General features: G+C 32.9%; 2 protein-coding genes across 2 annotated transcripts; both read right to left on the reverse strand.

Moving 5' to 3' along the window:
* Nucleotides 1–814: 814 nt before the first annotated feature.
* Nucleotides 815–2884, reverse strand: LOC142639050 (anaerobic nitrite reductase HB2-like). Its single transcript, XM_075813142.1, has 4 exons — nucleotides 2628–2884; nucleotides 2403–2517; nucleotides 1398–1514; nucleotides 815–1219 (listed from the first exon to the last, which is right to left on the reverse strand). Exons 1-4 carry the CDS (start codon nucleotides 2720–2722, stop codon nucleotides 1058–1060), a joined length of 489 nt encoding a protein of 162 aa, XP_075669257.1. The 5' UTR covers nucleotides 2723–2884; the 3' UTR covers nucleotides 815–1057.
* A 14296-nt stretch (nucleotides 2885–17180) lies between these two features.
* LOC142638407 (uncharacterized) lies at nucleotides 17181–18111 on the reverse strand. Its single transcript, XM_075812442.1, has one exon. The coding sequence runs from the start codon at nucleotides 17958–17960 to the stop codon at nucleotides 17502–17504; it is 459 nt and encodes a 152-aa protein (XP_075668557.1). The 5' UTR covers nucleotides 17961–18111; the 3' UTR covers nucleotides 17181–17501.
* Between the last annotated feature and the right edge of the window lie 1575 nt (nucleotides 18112–19686).

A 19686-nucleotide genomic window follows, 5' to 3' on the forward strand; every position in this document is an offset into this window, starting at 1 on the left:
TGAATCTGTGTAAGTGAATCACCATGTGTATGTGGAGTTATCTTTTGATTTCTTTTGTTGAGTTTTGAATCTTGAACTATGTGTGTGGGGACTGTGGGGTTAAGAACTATGACTGTGTTCTGATATTTGTTGTTGAGTATAATAAGTCTGACCATGTGTGTGGGCCTGTGAGGGTTAATGGGTTATAGAACTTATTTTACTGTTGTTGGGTTTTGAGTTTCTTTAATAATGTAGTGTTGCTGTAAGTGTTTGTATTGATTTGATATAAAGTTGAGTTATGACTCATCTTTTGCACTCTGACTATGTGGCTAATTTGTGACTTGTGAGTGGTTTTTTTAATTTTGCTAAATGTGACTTATGACTTGTGAGTGGTTGTTGGCTATGTGACTTGGTCAATACATTAACATTAAAAAATAATAAAAATATAAAATATTTAAAGAATTTTAAACTTATAAATTAAATAATTGCAAAAAAAAAAACTTAACAATAATTAATATGTTTATTTTATTAGAAAGAAACATGTAGAATAAACTTATAGTTTATTTTTATGCTAGTACAATGGACAAATTTGTAATAAAAAAACCCCGTAGGCTGCAAGATTCATTTCCTACCCAAAAGTTATTTCTTATATCATTTATATTTCTTATTGAAACCTGGAAAAAAAATCCTGCAGCCACCCTGCTTGTTATATTTTGAGTTATAACACTTCTTTAATTATTTTATTTTATTTCTTTGTGTATGACACTCCATAACATAACTCAAGCATAAATTACACAACCATTAATTTTTCTCTACAATCATTTGGAAACTAATGAACAATAACTCATGGGAGTTGAAGTCTTCAAATTATCTTTTGCAAAACGGTGTGAAGAATGCGAATAATACGTGCAAATGCCACAAGTGTATATATATATAGACACACATAGAAAAGTTAATTTGAAGATAATTGAGGCTGAGCAGCTTCTTCTTCCATCTCAGTCTTGATGGTTGCAGCCAACTGATCGTAGGCTTCACCCCAGGATATATATATATATATACACACACACACATAGAAAAGTTAATTTGAAGATAATTGAGGCTGAGCAGCTTCTTCTTCCATCTGAGTCTTGATGGTTGCAGCCAACTGATCGTAGGCTTCACCCCAGGCTCCGCCCATCTCATCACTCCAACTCTCTCTAACTGCCTCTTTGATTGTTCCTAGTAGCGCTTCTTTCACCACCTAAATCATCAGAAAATCAAATACTACACAATGCATATGTAACTACATGTTTTTCTATATCTTTACTAAAATACCTTGTTTGAAATTAGTAATTTATAAATGTTCTTCTAAAAAAAAGTGATATAGATGTAAACCTCAAACTAATTTCCCTAGCATAGATACAATTAGGAGAGTTTACCTCAAAATGGGAATCGACGACTCCTTTCTCGAGATGGACTGACCCTAAATGCTTTAGAGGGACATCGCGCAGCACCACCTGACCTTTCTCCCGCAATTGAATAGCTGAGTCGCATGTCTTTGATGCATACATCAAAATATATAGTGAATCAATTATGAATGGAATACTACTAATTTTATTATATAAAGCTTTATAATCTAATATATATCACTATTCACAAGAAAATAATTTATTTATTTTTATAATATTGGGATTAAATATATATATCTTAATAGTTCCAATATCTCTTGTGGGGCTTGGACATTAGAATAATTTGCCTACGTACTCATAAAAAATTAAAAAAAAAAAAAGTGATGCCAATTACTTTTATAGTCATTTTATAAGTTGGGTAATAAAATTGAAAGTAACTTTATCAAACCTTATTTTGAATAGTTTACCAAGTCGTAAACATGGCCACTAATCACAATTTCTTTTTAAAAGTATATATATATATATATATATATATATATATATATATATATATATATATATATATATATATATATGACAATAAAACACTTATATAAGACACAACAATAAGGTAATTGTTGAAAAATTAAAACACAATACAATGGAAATAAAAAAAATTAATTAATTAATGTGTACTTTAGTTATATTTAATTATTTATAGGCATCTTTTGTGTTTATTTTAAGTTTTAAAAATAAATAACAAGTTTCAAATAAAAATGTATTTAAAATCAAAGGAATTTTGATAAATAAATTTATTCTCACTCAATATAGTGAGGACACGTACGTAGAAATCTAGTGTGGCCGACACGGACACGTGTTTGATACAGAAACATCAGAGATTGTGTGGTGCATGTATTGTTTACATTTACAATCAGAGATAAAATCCTATGGAGGTGTGGAAACTTGAAATCTTGAATAATAAGTACAGTTTTGAGTTTTCTGGGTGGTACGATATTCATGCACAAATATAATCTTGGAAAAAATAAAAATACTCACCATCTTGAAAACTATGAAAGCGTGGGCCTTGAGCTTAGGATTATTTTGTGGTATTTCATCAGAGTCTTTCAAAAAGGGGAACATGTTCTTCACTGCTGGTGCCATCTCTAGGATCCTGATTATTCAACATCAACAATTAATTCAACCATACAAAATTGTTATATATGGAATGGACGTGAAAAAAGACTTAATCTTTGTTCTTTCTCTCTGTATCTCTCTACTTACAAGGTGAAGAAACGGAGGCTGTGCTCAGGAATATTTTGCTTCATCACCTTCCATGATTCTTTCACCAAAGCTTCTTGCTTCTCTGTGAAACCCATCTCTCTCTCTCTAAAAGTTAGTCTTGTTGCTTCTGCTGCCTTTTATTAATTTCAGACCGTTCGGTGGAAAGGAGAAGTTATTATCTGCAACGAGTATATATTATCTGTGTCTCGCAACTGGTGACTGCCGGATCAAATCTGGCATATAAAACTGTGACCACCAGGAATAAAAATATAAAATCAATTTTAATTATAAGGCTCTGCCTAAGTCACCCCTTAATAGCTGCCACGAGGCTATCCTAAGTGAAACTAGTTTTTTGATCTGCACGTGTCTAATAAAAACACCATCAGATGAAGTCAAGTGACTCAACTTCATTCACAACCTACCATATTAATAATTAGGGTAAATTTTAAACAATTACCCCGAAATTTTGGTTAATATCAATTCAATCTAAAACTTCTCAAAACTTACTTAATCTCTAAAAGACAATTTTGTCCTTAAATAGCTAAGCAACATTATCTCTTCTCTCTCCTCTCTCTCTCACCGAAATTGGCCACCTAAAAAACCTATAAATGTTCATTGGCGCTAGCATCTCTATTGAACAACCATCACTAGTAAAGGTCAGTTTAGCATCAACTCTCTCTCTCTCTCTCTCTCTCTCTTCCCTATTTTCTACCTACCCAAAAGCAGTAACATCAACAACAACCCATGCCTGCCACCACCTCTGACCCAAACAGCAACAAAAGGAAAAAAGAAAAGAAAAAAGTGCAATAGCAACCCACAGCTGCCACCACCTTCAACCTAGTGCAGCAACCAAAAAAAAAAACAAAATCCAAATAGTATACTCAAAATCCATTCAACCATCATTTGCTAGAAAACCCAAAACCCAAATCAAAAAGCAAACTCATAGATCTATGAACGGTATATCCAAAATCCAAATTTTCAAACCCACACCCAAATCATTTGAACCTAACAACCAATTGAAAGTTCAAACATTATGTTTGGTCACCACTAACTATATCTCTGCTGGTTGCCTTGCCTTATCAGCTAGTATCGCACCGCTGGCCAAATTGCATCCACTTTGGTTGTCCAAATCATTTTCTTGCTCATAGCTTTAGATCTTCTAGCTTTGGTTTTATGGAATTTGAGCACATTTACTTTCCTTTCTTAGCCAAATATATGGAAAGGCGAAAATATATGGACATAATTTGAATCACATTCTTTTTTTCCTTACCTTACAAGCTAAAGATTTCCACATGGCCTAGGGCTCCAACCTGTCACTACCAAGAGAGGGGGTAATGGGTTTGGTGAGAGAGTGAGATAGAAAGCGAGAATAGAAAGTAACGGTGTTTATCTATTTAGGGACAAAATTGTCTTTTAGGATTAAGTTGGTTAGTTTTAAGAAGTCTTGGACCTAGTTTCTACCATCACCATTTAGGAACCAACAGAAATTTGCCAATTGTCATGAAATAAAAACATTAAAAAAAAGCATGCAAAATACCAATCACACATTGGCACGTGTAAGCAATGACACATGCCACACATCAGCACGCATAAGCAATGACATTCGGTGCTTGTAAGTGACGACATAGGTGATTCAATCAATTGCTGACATGTGTCACCTTGAAAATTAAGACATTTTAGCCAATCAAACGATGCCACAAGTCTTGGAGAAAAAGTCTTAGAGCTCTTCCAATCAGATTGTGACACATGTCACCAATCAGATTTCACCATATGTCGCTTACCCACCCCCAAACTCCTATAAATAGAAGCTTTTCTAAGGCAATATTGAACACACCAAGACATCTTGGGACACACCAACGTATCCATGCTACAAACAGCATTAAAGAAGATTCAGAAGTACAAAAGCTCTGCTACAATCAAGCCCTAAAGTCTCCAGGAATTTCAAGAACTTCGACTTCAAATATGATGAACATTCAAAGCAGAATCATCCAAACTACTTGCCTAGATCTTAAAGTTTGCTGGAATTAATCCCAAAAGCCTCCAAAAATTTCAAGAAACCATAAATTGGTGAAGCTCTATAGATTCAAGCCTCCAAAGCCCCAAAGAATTTCCACCATAAACCTTCAAAGAAGAAGAACGCACGAAAAACACGAAGAACACGAAGAACAAAGAATTTCTAACAAGCTTGTAGCCAAAGATTTATTGTAATTTTGTTTCAAAGATTTTCGATCTATTCCTCAGCCAAATTGAAGGATATATTGTGTTCGAATCAAAATCACATTACCACAATTCTGATCTACAAATCTTTCAAGGAGATCGAATCAGAGGATTACTCTTTTGTAATTTTAGAAAATTGTACCCCATCTTCCTCAATACAAATTCATATTTATGAAACTATTTTACTTGTTTGACTTTATTTTGAACTAGAAATTTAGTCGTCCACAAACACAATAAAATACCATAAACAACAAAAACTCATCCACCTCCACCAATGGCCATAACCACCAGTCTACTCTGGCAACCACAAAACAACACAAAAACAAAACAAAACCACAACCACAATCACAACTTCATCACCACTAGCCACCACAACCACAACCCACTACCATGCCACAACCACAACTACGAACCACGAAACTCATAGCCAAAATCCATAAAACTCACTGCCAAAACCAAAATTATCCACCACCACCACCACCACAAACAAAATCCACAAACTCATTGCCAAAATCATCCACCACCACCACCACTGCCACCACTACTATATATATAAAACACTTGACATCATACATCGTGTCTTATTAGTAAGAAAACAATATCCCAGTCTTGCTCAAGTTTGCATCTTACAAATATGTTTAATATTTTATTTTTCATTGTCTTGACTCTTGAAAAAAAATTCAAGGGTATCATCAAAAGATAGATAATTTATGGCTTTATGTATCCAAATTATTGTATCCAGAGGGACCTGGGGGGCAGTGCCCCCCCCCCCCCCGAATTTTTTTTTAAATGTTTAGTATATATATAATATATTATTTTTAGCAATTTGTTTCAATAAAATTGCACTTTGCCCCCCTTAACAATATTATTGATATTTTTAAAAGCAATGAAATAATATTAGCCCAACAACAAAAATTAAGCCTAAACAACACCCCAAAACAAACACAAGCAAAAAAAAAAAAAAAAAATCAAAGCCAATTCTAACTAGATATCTAACTAGCCTAGGAGTAGGAAACACCCAACTTACTTCACACATATAATAAAAGGGAAAAAAAAAAAAAAAAAGGAGGGGATTTCTAAGTCATTCAAAAAAAAAGGAAAACCTAACTTACGGCTGAACACAGAGGAGTTCGGTAGCCAGTGGCACTACAGGTCTATAGAAGCAAAGTTATCCCTCTCATCTTGAATCCTTGTTTGGTTAACTTAGATTTAATCATGTGTGGACACTTGACACTATTGTGACTTGAGAAGAAAACTTAAAGAGAGCATAAAGCAGGGACGGAGAGACATGGAATAAACTAGAAGAAACTAGGGAGAAAGAGTCAAAGAAAGAGGTAAAAATCTGACCCCATCTTTATCTCTCTCTCTTTAATATAGCCCAAAATTTATATTGTTTTATAAATAAAAAAGTTTTCATCTCTTGTGACAAACACAACACAACACATCAACTCCTATTGCCATAGCCCCTATGATGTTTTGTGATTTTTTTTGTAGTTTTGTCTTTAGTGTTTTTGTCTATTAGTTTAGTGTCTTTTAAAACATTAAAGAGATTTTTTTGGGGTAAATAATTAAAGAGATTATTTGCAACTTTAAAAATTATTGTTTAGTTGTTGAATACTTGTGTGCATAGTGCTAGTGTTTGTCTATTGTGTGTAATGATTGTAGATTATTGACCATATAATGACATAATAATTTCAAATTATATTTTATTTGTAGATTATGAAAAAATCAACTACCATATTTGATTTTTACAAAAGAAAAGCTTCAAATGATTTAGAAGCTAATACTAGTGGTGCAACATTGCCAACCATTAATGTTGAGGAAAATCCTGATGTCCCAATTGAGGAAAATCTCGACGTCCTAATTGAGGAAAATCCTGATAAACCTATTGAGGAAAATCTCGATGTCCCTATTGAGTAAAATTCTCAAACAAAATTCCAAAAGGTTGATATGAGTTTGTTCCAATTAGAACTTTATCTTGGATTGCGTAGAATATGTACTTATCATGTTGATCAACGAGATGAGATTCAACAACATTACATTAAGTTGGGTCCATACCAACCTTATTTTAAAAATTTTAAAAAATCTGAGAAGGGTCAAAGCTTTTAAGGTTTTTAGTATGAAGATGATCGCTTTAAGTATTCTCCTAAAAAAGGTGCCGCTTTTTGTCTACCATGCTTTCTCTTTCATAAGCCAACTGGGCATGATGGACAAAATGCATTCACAGTTAACGGATTTAAGAGTTGGAAGAAAGTTAGAAATGGCAAAAGATGTTCTTTTAGTCTTCATATGGGGAAATATCTTAACTCCACTCATAGATTTTCCCGTAAAGCATGTCAAGATTTGATGAACCAGTCTTAACACATAGACAGGGTGGTGGGCAATTTCACTTCAAAACAAATTGCAAATAATCAACTGCGATTGAAGGCTTCAATTGATGTTGTTCGACATCTTGCCTTTCAAGCTATTTCTTTTAGAGGTCGAGATGAAAGCTCTACTTCAACCAATCGGGGAAACTTTCTTACGACATTGGATTTGATGGTGGGCTATAATAATAATGTTGTTGAAATAATGGAAAAAGCTCCAAAAAATGCCACCTACTACACACGACCTCAAATTCAAAAAGAAATTCTACATGTTATTTCGACCAAAGTGAAGAAGGCAATTAGGGAAGAAATTGGTAATGCAAAGTTTTTCATATTGGTTGATGAAGCTCATGATGAGTCCATGAAAGAGAAAATGGTTGTGGTTTTAAGATATGTTGATACAGGTGGCTTTGTGCGAGAACAATTTCATGGGATTGTTCATGTTATTGACACTGCAGCATTGACCTTTAAAAATGAGATATATTATTTGTTCTCTAATCATTGCTTAGATATCCAAAACATTCGGGGGCAAGGATATGATAGTGCAAGCAACATGCGGGGTGAGTGGAATGGATTACAAGCTTTGATTTTGAATGATTGTCCGTATGCTTACTACATTCATTGTTTTGCACATCGCTTACAATTGGCATTAGTAGGAGCATCAAAAGCAATTGTCCCTCTTAATAAAGTTTTCACTAAATTGATTTTGGTTATCAATAATATTCGTGCTTCATACAAACGTATTGAGCAATTAAAATAAAAATCACTAGAGCTTCTGACATTGCATATGTGATTGATATTAAAGAGCTTGAGACTGGGAAAGGACTTAATCAAATTGTCACTGTACAATGACCTGGAGATACTCGTTGGGGTTCGCATTATAAATTGGTTTCTAAGTTGATAAAGTTGTTTAGTCCAACATGTGAAGTTCTACTGAAAATCATGGATGAAGGAAATTCTTCACAAAAAGTAGAAGCAAAGTCCGCTTATAAGGTATTAATTTCATTAGAATTTGTCTTCATCTTTCATTTTGTTAATGAAACTATGGGGATCACTAATAAACTTTGTCAAGCTTTGCAAAACCAATCACAAGACATTTTAAATGCTACGCATTTAGTTTCATCGACTAAAAAACTTATCCAACAATTTAAAGATGAGAAATGGGATGACTTACTAGCTACTGTGATATCATTTTGTAAGGAACGTGGTATAGATGTCCCTGATATGAATACTCGTTATGTTGCGAGATTTGGTCGAGCTCGTTGTCAATAGGAGGACTTTAGCAATGAGCATTATTATAAAGTAGATATTTTTAATGTAGGATTAGATTCTCAATTGCAGGAGCTCAATCATCAGTTTAGTGAGCATGCCTTGGAGTTACTTACGTTTAGCTCAGCTCTAGACCCTCGAGAGGCATATGAATCTTTTCGAGTCAGTGATATTTGTTCATTGGTAGATAATTTTTATCCAATAAACTTCACAAGTGATGAAAGGAATGATTTGAAAAAGGAACTTGATCTTTATAAGTATGATGAGTTCAGCATTCAAGGTTCAAGAATTTGAAAAATATTTTTAAATTGTGCCAATGGATGGTGAGAACTAGAAAATTAGAATACTATCCGCTTATTTATAGAGTGGTCAAGTTTGTGCTTACTCTCCCATTTCTACTGCAACTACAGAGCGAGCATTTTTAGCTATAAATGTCATCAAAACTGACATTCACAACAAAATGGAAGATGAGTTTTTGTCAGACGCTATGATGTTATTCATTGAAAGAGACATTGCTGCAACAATTAGTACGGATTCAATTATAGATAATTTCGAAGATTTAAAAAGACGGCGAGTTCCATTTTCATAAATAATTGCATTGTAATATCTTTAAAAACAATAATTTTGTGTATTTTACTTTTGTTAATAGTTTATTAAATGCATATTTATTTGGAGTTTCAAAATGTTTTTTTTTTTTTTTTGTTTATACTTCTTCCCCCAACTCCAAGTCCTAACTCTGTCCCTAATTGTATCTTTTCCTATTGATGTGATCATTGTATTATGAGAGATTAATGCTTAAAAGTCTCAAAACTCTCAATAATTGTGAGGGGTGAAATATATTTTAAGGAGATTGTATCAAACAAAAACCTTAATCAGAATTTCATAATTCATTCTTGTATGTTGCATCATATATGCACTCTTCATAATGAAAGATCTTTTGACAATTCACCGTACTTGAGCTTGCAAATCCACTTGCATCCAATATTATAACCATGTTATTATTTGTAATTAGAATCATATCAAAAGTAATGCACGTACATTGATATTTTGGACAGCAATGTGGACATTTCAATTTTTCTTGAATTATGATATTGACTGAAAAAAAATATAATTTGGGTGGGTAAATAATAACTTCATTATATATGATTGGATATTTTCAATTATAGTTAGTTTTCTTTTAAAAAAAATTATTATACTTAGTTTTATCATTGTTCTCTTGGAAATATTTTAGGGCGCGTTGTTCAAATGGTAATATTATTAAGTATGCAAAATCCAGCACCGGCTCTCTTAGCAACTCAATGGTTTGACTACTTATAATGAGTATCAGGTCTTGGGTTCGAGAGCTGGTGAGAGAGAGAAAGAGAGAGATATGAAAAAATGAGGTATTCTAAAATACCTCTCTTTTTATTAAACTTCAAAGGACAATATTATTTTTATTTTTATCTAGCAACGATATTGTGTTTGATGGGAGAAAAGGAAAAATAAAAGTTTGCTGGGTTTGTGTTAAGTCTTTACCAAAACTTTCTCCCCCCAAAAAAAAAAGAGTATTTACCAAAAAAATTTCTATAAAAAAACAAAAGGCCTTTACCAAAAATCAAAATCTTGCCCATGGACCATGTGTAAAATCCACTTTCATTGATTCAAGAGTGTTTTATCAATCGCCATATGTGTGAAATTTTAAAAAGGGTCCACAGACTTCAAGTGGGTTGATTGGTGGAAAAATGGGCCTATTGAAAAATCTAAGATAGCCTCTAAATTAAGCCCAAAACAAGTCCTAAGATTTGTGACCTGCTCAGGCCCTTTGATTAGGAGTTTCATAATCAAAAGGTGGCCCTTTGATTGGGAGTAAGGACCACACAAAATTGTACAAAAAGAAAATTCTGACAGAAAAGAACAATAGCTCCTTTTACCTGGTTTAGGACCACAATATAATACAGCAAGCCTTCGTGCCTATATCTCAAACACTTCTACTTCAATAATTATAATTTTGAATTTTCGCCCAATAGATTGAGCCCTTCAATTGAAGGGAAAGAGTAGTGTACTAAAAGTCTAAAACTACTTTGAAAACTAATTGCAAAAACCTTTTTCTTTTTTCTTTTAAACTGTAGTGGTTATATACTTATATGGCTAGCTTTCAAAATCACAATTTTGGAGTTTTGTTCGTCGGCAAATCTAGGCACCTGCGTAATTAGATTTCAATGTATTCATTATTCAAATCTAGACAATAACAATTACACACATTTTATCAAAAAATAATAATAATTAGACATGTAAACCATGTCTTTTTGTGCCCTGGCCTACTCAATCATGTCCTGAACAAATAATATTCTCTTGATTTTACAACCAACTTTCAGCCAGTGGTATTGTCATCAGGTAGGGTTTTCAAAACTTTCAACTCCTACATCTTTATCATATAACATTAAACACCTAGTCCTTTATTTATTCAAAGCAAAGGACATATGTCTTTGTCCGTGACAGCTCCTTAACAATGAGTCTCTACCATTTTTGAGTGAGACATTCATGTAGTGAAGCTCTCATTGATGTCAATGTTGAATATGAACGTTTCATATTGAGATATCATTTCAACAAAGTATGCATTTACTGAAATTCATGTTGAGATTTCATTTCTGTTGTGGTGGATGATGTTACAGTACTTGAGTTTGAGGGGTACGATATGGAAGAAAAGAACAGAACCAGTGAACCAGTGACCAGTAGAGGAAGAAAATGACTATCTAAAATGTAATTATATACTACAATTACTCACACTAATGTAATGGAATTATGGAAATTATTTTGTCAAACCCTTTGCTGTGTATGAAGAAGTATGAACCAAACAAAATCACATGTTTCCATTTGTCATAAAGTAATAGTACAAGATAATTCATTTTTCCTGTTTTCTCTGTCACTAATTTTCTCATTTACTAGTTCCCTTTTTCAACAATAGTGAGAGGTACTAAAGCTTTTTATTTATTTATTTATTTTTAGATGATACTCACTGAGGTATTATAGCTTTGATAAATAGTTTTCCATCAATTTTATATTTCCTCCACCAACAGATCTTCCTCTTTCTATAATACCAAAAAGAAATAAAGAAAGAATATTTAAAAAATATATAGTAAAAAGGTATGTAACTAAAATATAAAAATAACTTTCTAAAGAAAAACTTAGTTAGAAATTTGCTAAAGACCGTAGCCATAAAGGTGTAATAAACTAACAAGTAGTATGCAAAATGCTTTATATGTATCATATATGCCACCAACAGACCCACACTAGGCCCCAAGGGGGCCCGACCCTACATGAGTTGCACAAGAAATAAAATTCTAGGCATATTAGAGCCTTATTAGAGCCACACTAGGCCGAAGAGGGCCCGACCTTACATGAGTTGCACAAGAAACAAAATTGTAGATATAGAATCGGTTTGAGATTCAATTATTTTGTTGAAATAGAAAGTTTTTTGTTAAAAATACTGTAAATGAAAGTAAAAGTTAGCTGAAATAATATAGTAGAACTCATGAATAGTACCAAAAAGTACAGTAATACTCATAAATAATAGCAAAAATAAGCTGAATAGTAAAATAAGTTGACAAAATTAATCATGCCAAATGGACACATATTAGAGCCTTATTTGAATTAGTTTTAAGGAAAATAAAACTTGACACCCTCTCGCCAAAATCTTGTCCACCCTTTATAAATTAACTCCAAACAATCATATTTCACAGATCCCCTAACTCAAAATCCTAACTTTGTCAATGGTAATAAATGCTTTGATATATGTGGATCATGCAATGTTATTGCAAATTAATCAAATTAATTAATTGAAGTGATTATATGCCTCTGCTTAAATATTATGTACATATAGCAAGGTGACCACACAAACATAAGGCGGCCTGGCGGCCTAAGGATCACATTCTAAACTATAAGAGGACAATTAATGGTGGGTACACTTCACAACCAACATATCATGTGCAATGCAATCAATCACAAGTCTAGTAGTAACCAATTATAGTAAACAGTGGTCAATTTATGAATAAAACACATCTACAATATACAACAATCATAACAATACTGAGCAAGATGCTACGTTTTCCCCAGAAAATAGGGATACTGGTCCTCTGAATGTGGGGATGATCAGTCAGACAATGTTCATCACAAATTGATGAAATGCAAATGTAATTTTTTTTTTTTTTTACCAAAGATGCATGGAATATATGTTGCCTTCAATTATTATGGAAATAAAATAAAAAATAGTTGAACTTAATTCCATTTGACATGTCCCAAATTTTCCTATGTGCTAGCACTATTTTTTCTGAAAGTTGTGGCTCTAGAATCTCTAGATGCCCTTTGTTGTTCTTTAATCTTTTATAAGTTTATCCCAAGACCAAGTTACAAGAACTTCCGCATCACACTTTCCCAGCTAGATGTGCTATTCCAAATCCAAGAAAATTCTGTTTCTTATTCTTTTTTCTAGGGCTCAACATTAAGTACAAACAACAAAAGGCTAAAATCCCGATTCCCAAGAAATTATATTCCTTTTTCTTCACTTAAAGATCGAATTTCCAGTGTTCCGCAGATAAAAACACTGTTGTCTTACCTCACAAGACAAAAGGGATCCATTTCAAGTGCAAAATGGTAGCTAGGCTCTCGGGATCCATTTTCTTTAACTTTTCCTTGATTTTCTTTTTCCTACGGTTTTGGTATTTATTTTCTTTTCCTTTCCCATTTCATGTGAGATTTCCTTTTTCTTTCGGTAGTAATAAATTAATAAAGAACACAATACTTAAGAGAGAACGTGGAAAGAGATTGTTTACTGTTTAGGGAAACTAATTAAAGGATTAATAAACGGCTTTAGCATCACGTTTTGGACGGTAGACCACTATATTTATGGACAGTTCTTGATCTCAGTCGCATTTTTGGACATTGTGTTGCCCACTTATTAAGTATCCATCCATAAATTGTTAAACACATTGAACATGTAGGTCCAATTTTACTCTTTTTTTTTGGCTTTACAAATACCATCCAACCATTAATTTGCATACCATTTTGAGGGATAAGAAAAAAAATACCCATTTGGATATAATATAATATAATTCTAGAAATTCACTTTTCATAATTTCCTTAAATGATGGTAACGGATAATTTAGACTGTGTGCTTGTTTAGAAAAGTTTATTTTCATGAGTTTATTGGACTTGAAAAATAAGTTGAACAAAAGAATAACAATTTGTGAGCATATGACATTGACGGTAAGAGGTTTTAAAGGTTAATTAATATAATATAATTCTTCTATAAAAAATTAATATAAGAGAGATAGGAACTTGAGGAATTGGCATGGACTATGTGAATGTTTTGGTTCTCAATTCTCGTGAGAGAACACTTTTAGTACATAGTCCACCATAGCATATGTTATATTAATTAGATGATTCTACTATACCATAGGACCATATAGTAAGTTAACAATATGATCATCAAAAAAAAATAGTAAGTTATATAATAATATATAACATTAAGTATTTGGAAAAACATAAAAATAAATAATAAAAAAAAAGAAAGTGAAAAAGAACACCTTTTATTTTTAATACCTGTAAAGTTCTCGTTGGTTGTCTTACTAGTTTCTCATGATCCTTTAGCATCCTTGACATTGACGCTTCCGAAGCTTGTGATTGGATATGACTCTCAGGCTTTTAGGACTGTGTAAAAGTAGCAATCTCTCTTTTAATCTTAATAATGCTTACCATCTTCTTCTTCTTTTTTCCCTTGGGTTTTTTATATGCTTACTTGCTACCATTGCTTTATGCATATTTGTTCACCTTCTTTTTCTCTGTGTCTCATATTCCTTCACACTGAATGAACTTTATTCCGTCAAAATTAAGATACACAGAGTTGCTTATATTTTAAGCTCTCTCCAAAGCCTTGTTATTAATATATTCCTGGTCATGGATGACTAATCTTCCTTATTTATATTCTAAACCCACTTTTGCAGTAACTCAAAGACTTAGACACGTAAAACTGAAGCCAAGCACATAATTTGCCATTAAAATATATGCATTGCATGGCTTTTTCCATCAATGTCAATATTGTTTGGGATTGATTTGTCCCCAGAAGGGACCTCTTTTTGGCTATATTGATTAATGTGTCTGTTCTTTTTATATTGTCACATGGAGGAACCTCCTAAATGGACCATGTCCCATTGGATCGATGGTGATATATATTCCCTCAGATGATTTGAGACATTTTTTTAATGAAAAAATAATAATTAAAATTCGAGTATTTTACATATTAACATGATTTGATATGATTTATGCATGTAGATGATATAGCATAAATCGAAATGGATTCCAATAATGTACAAGTAAAACAAGATTAAGTTTTGGACTATGCCAAATGCCTTACATCATGGTGTTATTATTTTTCATTAGCCAACTGGTTAATAATTGAAGTGGAGTGGTGTCAATTAGGTGGATGTGGCTCGAGATACAAGACCAAAAGATGTCTTGTTTTAGTTTCTAGTTTCTACTCTAGGAGAGATAGCCTCTAATTACATTTATATTATACTGATAACGTGGTATGAGTTATTTCACATGGTACATGCATGTAGATGTACACTTTAACAACAACCAAAAATTATTAGTATTTCAACTGTAAAGGCCTATTAGTAGGATATCTATACATGAAATGCATTTCAATATAATATGAAAAAATGAGTAATATATATCTAGTCATAATACTTTTCACAGTTTTCTTTTCCATGATTGCTTAATATAATTTGTTGTTCCGAGCAATATTAATTTCATGTGTCCTTACTAATACTATTTACTTTCATAGGTGTGCTTACTAATACTATTTTTATTATGCACCAACAAATCATATCATCAATTAAGAAAAAAATTTGGGTTGAGACTCATTAAGAAAAAAAAAAGTGTTCAATTTTAGAATATGCCTCATTAAATTTTCACCCTCCAATAATGGTGAACAATTTAAGTGAAATGGTGGCAATAATGTGGATCTGGCCTGATCAAGGTGGTTGGGATATGTTATTAGAAATAGAAATTGCTCTTCTAAATGAGTTTCAAGTCACATATCTAGTCAAAGTTACGTGAAAGATGGCCTTCCATATGCTTAATTATGAGTATACGAATTTGACCATGTTAGAAAGAGGTAGCCATATCATTAATTACCAATTAATTAATTCAAAATTTGGCCCAATTGAAAGCCATGACATAATGAGCCTACAATAGCTCAATTTCATGAATTCAAATCTTATCGCTTTGTGGGTTCCAGTTATTTCAACTGGTAAAATCTCTGATGGTTACATAAGAGATCTGAGATTCAATTCCTGCCTTTACTAAAAACTGATTGGTGTCTTGGTCTGATGATAAAGAGCTATCATCAAGAATAGACGTCATAAGTTGAAACTTTAAAAAAAAAAAAAAAAAAATCTCATCGCTTTCAAGAAAAATAAAATAAAATTGCTACATTTGTGTTAATTAACCCCTAAACTTTCATGAACAAGATTGTGGCTTTAAAGGTTTATTTGCAGGCAATAGATGTCATTTGATGTGTGCCAAATTGGGCAAATTGGATGTTTGACAAAATGAAACATTGGATACTTGAACAGCCTTAATGGTTTAGTTATAACTATGACTATAGTTTTGACGCAAAGATGATGTATGTGATAAATTATTTCTTTCAGTTTTGAATTTTGATTGTATATTTAATTGAATACAAGTACCGCACGACATAGCACATTGCATCGCTTTCTGGTCATCAACACGTACAAACCTCACTCTTTCTCTCTCTCTCTCTCTCTCAAAATCAAAGTTGATCAATCCTAAAGCCGTGTCAATCACTCAACACAAATATGTCAAACGCAAGACAGATCAACCATCTTAACCAACAACCTAAAAAATAATTCACAATCAAGGTTCATAATCTTCTACGTACCTATAAAATTATATTTATATATAAAATAACCAACAAACCACATCTACCAAATCGAAATCGTTCTCTGCATAATTATGCTTAGCAATACACATTAACCTTTTTAACCTTTTTAATCTCTCCAGCCCAAAACATGGTAAAAATATATCAACAAAAAAGTTTTTTTTTTTTTTAAATCCAGCTAAATAATACCGAAACATTCTAACAGGGTAAAAATATATCAACAAAAAAGTAAAAAACAAATTCAGCTAAATACTAATGTTTCTAACGAAGATTTCCAAAATTCAACTCTTCTATTTTCCGATAATCACATAACTAAATGAAATACATACAATTTATAATTTAATTAATTAATTTATAACTGAGAGACTCAGATCCAAAATAGTCCGAAACTTTATACACCCATTAGGACCCAGAATGAAACTCTTATGCAGAACTGGGATGGATATATATATGTCAACCATATACCCAGGCATTACAAATTATATATAACGAAAAATTTTATAAAAAATAATTCACAATCAAGGTTCATAATCTTCTACGTACCTATAAAATTATATTTATATATAAAATAACCAACAAATCATATCTACCAAATCGAAATCGTTCTCTGCATAATTATGCTTAGCAATACACATTAACCTTTTTAACCTCTTTAATCTGTCCAGCCCAAAACACGGTAAAAATATATATCAACAACAAAGTAAAAAACGAATCTAGCTAAATACTATCGAAACATTCTAATGTTTCTAACAAATATGTCCAGAATTCAACTCTTCTTTTTTCCGATAATCACATAACTAAATGAAATACATAAAATTTATAATTTAATTAATCAATTTATAACCGAGAGACTCAGATCCAAAATAGTCCAAAACTTCAGACACCCATTAGGACCCAGAATCCAAATCTTATGCAGAAGTGGGATGGATATATATATGAACATGTCAACCATATACCCAGTCATTACAAATTATATATAACGAAAAATTTTATAAAACAAAAAACAAAAACAAAAAAAAACAAATAGTCGTGTAAAATTTTCAACCTTGGCGAGCTGTATTTTTTTTTTTTTCTTCTTCTTCTTCATTTACATGAGCAACAGCTCCTTTTGTTAGACGTAATAACAGCTAACTGCTCGAAACTCGACTTGAAAAACGAATCGACCTCTTCGCGGTTCACGATCTCGAAGAATTGAAGGTCGGAGAGTTTTCTTTTGCATGTGGGTGCTCTTTTTGGCTTCCGTGGCGCCGGGGGACAATCTAGGATCTTGGGAATTCTATGTTCCTTGGATGTTGGAGTTCGACAACAGTCCTCCTCCTCTTTGTTGTCTTCCTCCTCGACATTAATCTTCTTAATATCTTGTGTCTCGACTTCGTTGTTGTTGTTGTTGTTGTTGTTGTTGTTGTTTTTGTTGGCACCAATATTATCGTTGAAGCCACCCACAAGAGGTGGTGCTGACGATGTAGTTCGAGTAGTCTTGATCGTGAGTAGTTTGGTTTTGGATTTGGAGAGGCCGTGTAAGAATTCGAGATCGGTGGACATGGTTTTGGTACTGTGTACTCTCGGTCGTTTTTGTGTTTGTGAATTGAATGGAAATAGAGGCGAGAGGTGCGGAGTGGCGTGCTATATATGTAGGAGAAAAAAAGATCAAAACAGTTGGGAAGGCGTGCACTCGAAGGTAAGAGAGAGAGAGAGAGAGAGAGAGAGAGAGAGGGGTTGTTGCTGGTTCTTTATTCTATGCATCCTGTTAGGAAAATGACCTGGTTGTCGTATTAAAAGTTAAAACTTGGCTGAGTCGTCATTGCACTTTGGGTTTTTTTTTTTTTTTTTTTTTTCCCCTCTTTCTCTCTTTCGGTTAATGCTCGGTGACAAATGACAAATGACAATTGACACGGTCTATTGAAAATATATGCCAATATAATAGTTGTGCAAATATGTAAGATATTAGGTTCGTGTGCTTATTGTGTTTTTTTGGGTTTGGGTTAATTTCCATGTGTGTAAACTGTGAGATGGGTTTCCAATGTTTGGCTTTATATTTTTCAGGCAACAAATAAAATGAGTATAGGAAGCAGCGTTGCAGCTGAGAGATTTGGCTGAGCTTTGTTACGGACTTTGGCGTATTGGTGTTAACTAAAAACAGTTTTTTTCTCTTTTTGTTTTTCTGTTTTGGAAGTTTTGTCATATTCACCATGTGAACTGTCCATTGTGGTGTGAATAATGGTGATTATTACTTTACCACTTATTGACCATAATTACAAATTCATATATCATCATGGGTTCTTCTTCTTCTTTCTTTTTTTTTGTGCGTTATATTATGGTATGCTAATCTTTGTTTTACTAATCTTCCTATTACATAGATTCATAGATTAAAAGCCATTCAAAATAACAATTATTATAAGGGATAAGGAATAATTTTTAATATTTTTTTTGTTAAAAGTAACCGAGTACTATGGCCTAATATAAGATGTTAACGCAACCTTTTTTCCGGCAATCTTTGAGGTTGATCGCACAGGGCCACAGCATAAAACACCTTGCATGATCTGGGATTTCAGCATGATCTGGGATTTCATTTCATTTCATTTCACAGTTACCCTTTTGCTTTTCTGGTTCTAGATTGACAATATATGGAACGTAAATCTTACGTTAGGGGCAAAAGGTAGTAACTTTGTAGCCTAACGAGTAACGACCGGCCCTACGCTCTTTTATTGGAGTGACCAACACGCACTCCTCCTCGTAATGCTGCATTTCTTATTGATTCTTTACCCAAGATGTGATAAGTTTTCCCCACAGAATCAACCAATAGAGAAAGATGTATGGATATTTGTTTTTTGATCAATTCTTACGTGACGACATAAATATGTCAAAATATGTCAATCGTTTTCATAGGATTGCTGAAATTTTTGATAATTCGGTAGTAGAAGAGGAGGAATTTAAATTCTTAACATTTTGTTTTGGAAATACTCGGAAGTATCAGTCGAATTACAAAACTCTTCACAAAGATTATTATATTTTAATCATTGGTCTTATTTCTTTGAATAATACTATAGACATAAACTATTTTACAGCATTGTGGGGGGTAAAAAGACCATGATGGGGATGTGGGCCTTTGGGCCATGCTAAAGAGGGCCGACCTGCTCTTGGGTTTAGAATTTGTTAGTACTACGGGTCGGCCCATATGCCGAGGATCCGAGGATCCAGCCGAGGGTAAACCTCCCCTCGGACGGATACCGGAGAACCCGAGACTTCATGGTAAAGGTTAGGGAATGAC

This window comes from Castanea sativa, chromosome 6 (genome assembly GCF_040712315.1).
Source record: "Castanea sativa cultivar Marrone di Chiusa Pesio chromosome 6, ASM4071231v1".
NCBI classification, from domain to species: Eukaryota; Viridiplantae; Streptophyta; class Magnoliopsida; order Fagales; family Fagaceae; genus Castanea; species Castanea sativa.